The 1,157-nt window shown below is 23.3% G+C and overlaps 1 protein-coding gene across 1 annotated transcript, besides 2 other annotated features; it reads left to right on the forward strand.

Annotated features, from left to right (window-relative positions):
* Positions 1 to 47: 47 nt before the first annotated feature.
* EDI_048060 (lipid A export ATP-binding/permease protein msbA, putative) lies at positions 48 to 812 on the forward strand (the record flags this gene model as incomplete). Its single annotated transcript, XM_001738495.1, has 1 exon — positions 48 to 812. A coding segment is annotated over one exon (765 nt), but the record flags the coding sequence as incomplete, so codon positions are not given.
* Positions 807 to 1,083: a sequence feature (AT_rich).
* Positions 1,084 to 1,157: part of a microsatellite that runs on past the window's edge.

The raw sequence follows: 1,157 nt of genomic DNA on the forward strand, positions 1-1,157 counted from the left end.
TTATTGATAGAATACCTAAGATAGAATCACAAGAAGTAAATAATGAGATAATTAATGATATAAAAGGTGAAATTGAGTTCAAAAATGTTCATTTCAGATATCCAACAAGAGTTGATAATGAAGTATTAAAAGGTATTTCATTTAAAGCAGAACAAGGAAAAACAATTGCATTAGTTGGAGTATCAGGATGTGGTAAATCAACATCAATTCAATTAATTGAAAGATTTTATGAACCAACAAATGGGGAAGTATTATTAGATGGACATAATATAAAGGATTTAAACATTCAGTTCTTAAGAAATCAAATAGGATTAGTTGGACAAGAACCAGTATTATTTGCTGAAAGTATTATTGATAATATTAAAAGAGGTATTCCTAAAGGTGTTGAAGTAAATAATGAACAAATTTATACTGCTGCTAAAATGGCAAATGCACATGATTTCATTTCAACAATGCCAGAAGGATATAACACAATGGTAGGTGATAGAGGAAGTCAATTATCAGGAGGACAAAAACAAAGAATTGCTATTGCACGTGCATTAATTAGAAATCCAAAAGTATTATTACTTGATGAAGCTACATCAGCACTTGATACACAAAGTGAAAAAATAGTACAAGAAGCACTTGACAAAGCATCAAAAGGAAGAACAACAATTATTATTGCACATAGATTATCAACTATTCAAAATGCAGATAAAATATGTGTTATTATGAGAGGAAAGATTGTAGAACAAGGAACACATCAAGAATTAATAGAATTGAAAGGATTTTATTATACACTTGCTATGCAACAATTTGGAACAATGAATTAATTCAAATAAATATTAATTAAATGTTCATTTTAATGATACAAAAGTATTTCTTTATCTTTTAAAAATATTGTAAATATAATAATTATATAAAGGTATTAGTTTAAATAATAATATTTTATATTTTGAGTATATTAATTTCATTAAACATTATTTTAATGTTGAAAGAACTAATTAAAACAAATATAATTATCATTATATTAATCTACTTATATTTTGACATTAATTCAATATTAAAATATGATAATATACATTTATAACTAATAAATATTTTATAATAATATATTAATGATAATAAAAATAATAAACATAATTTTTGTTGTTCAATAACTTTTATTGAATAATCAT

This window comes from Entamoeba dispar, genomic scaffold, assembly GCF_000209125.1.
Source record: "Entamoeba dispar SAW760 scf_1105229461407 genomic scaffold, whole genome shotgun sequence".
Taxonomy (NCBI): domain Eukaryota; phylum Evosea; order Mastigamoebida; family Endamoebidae; genus Entamoeba; species Entamoeba dispar.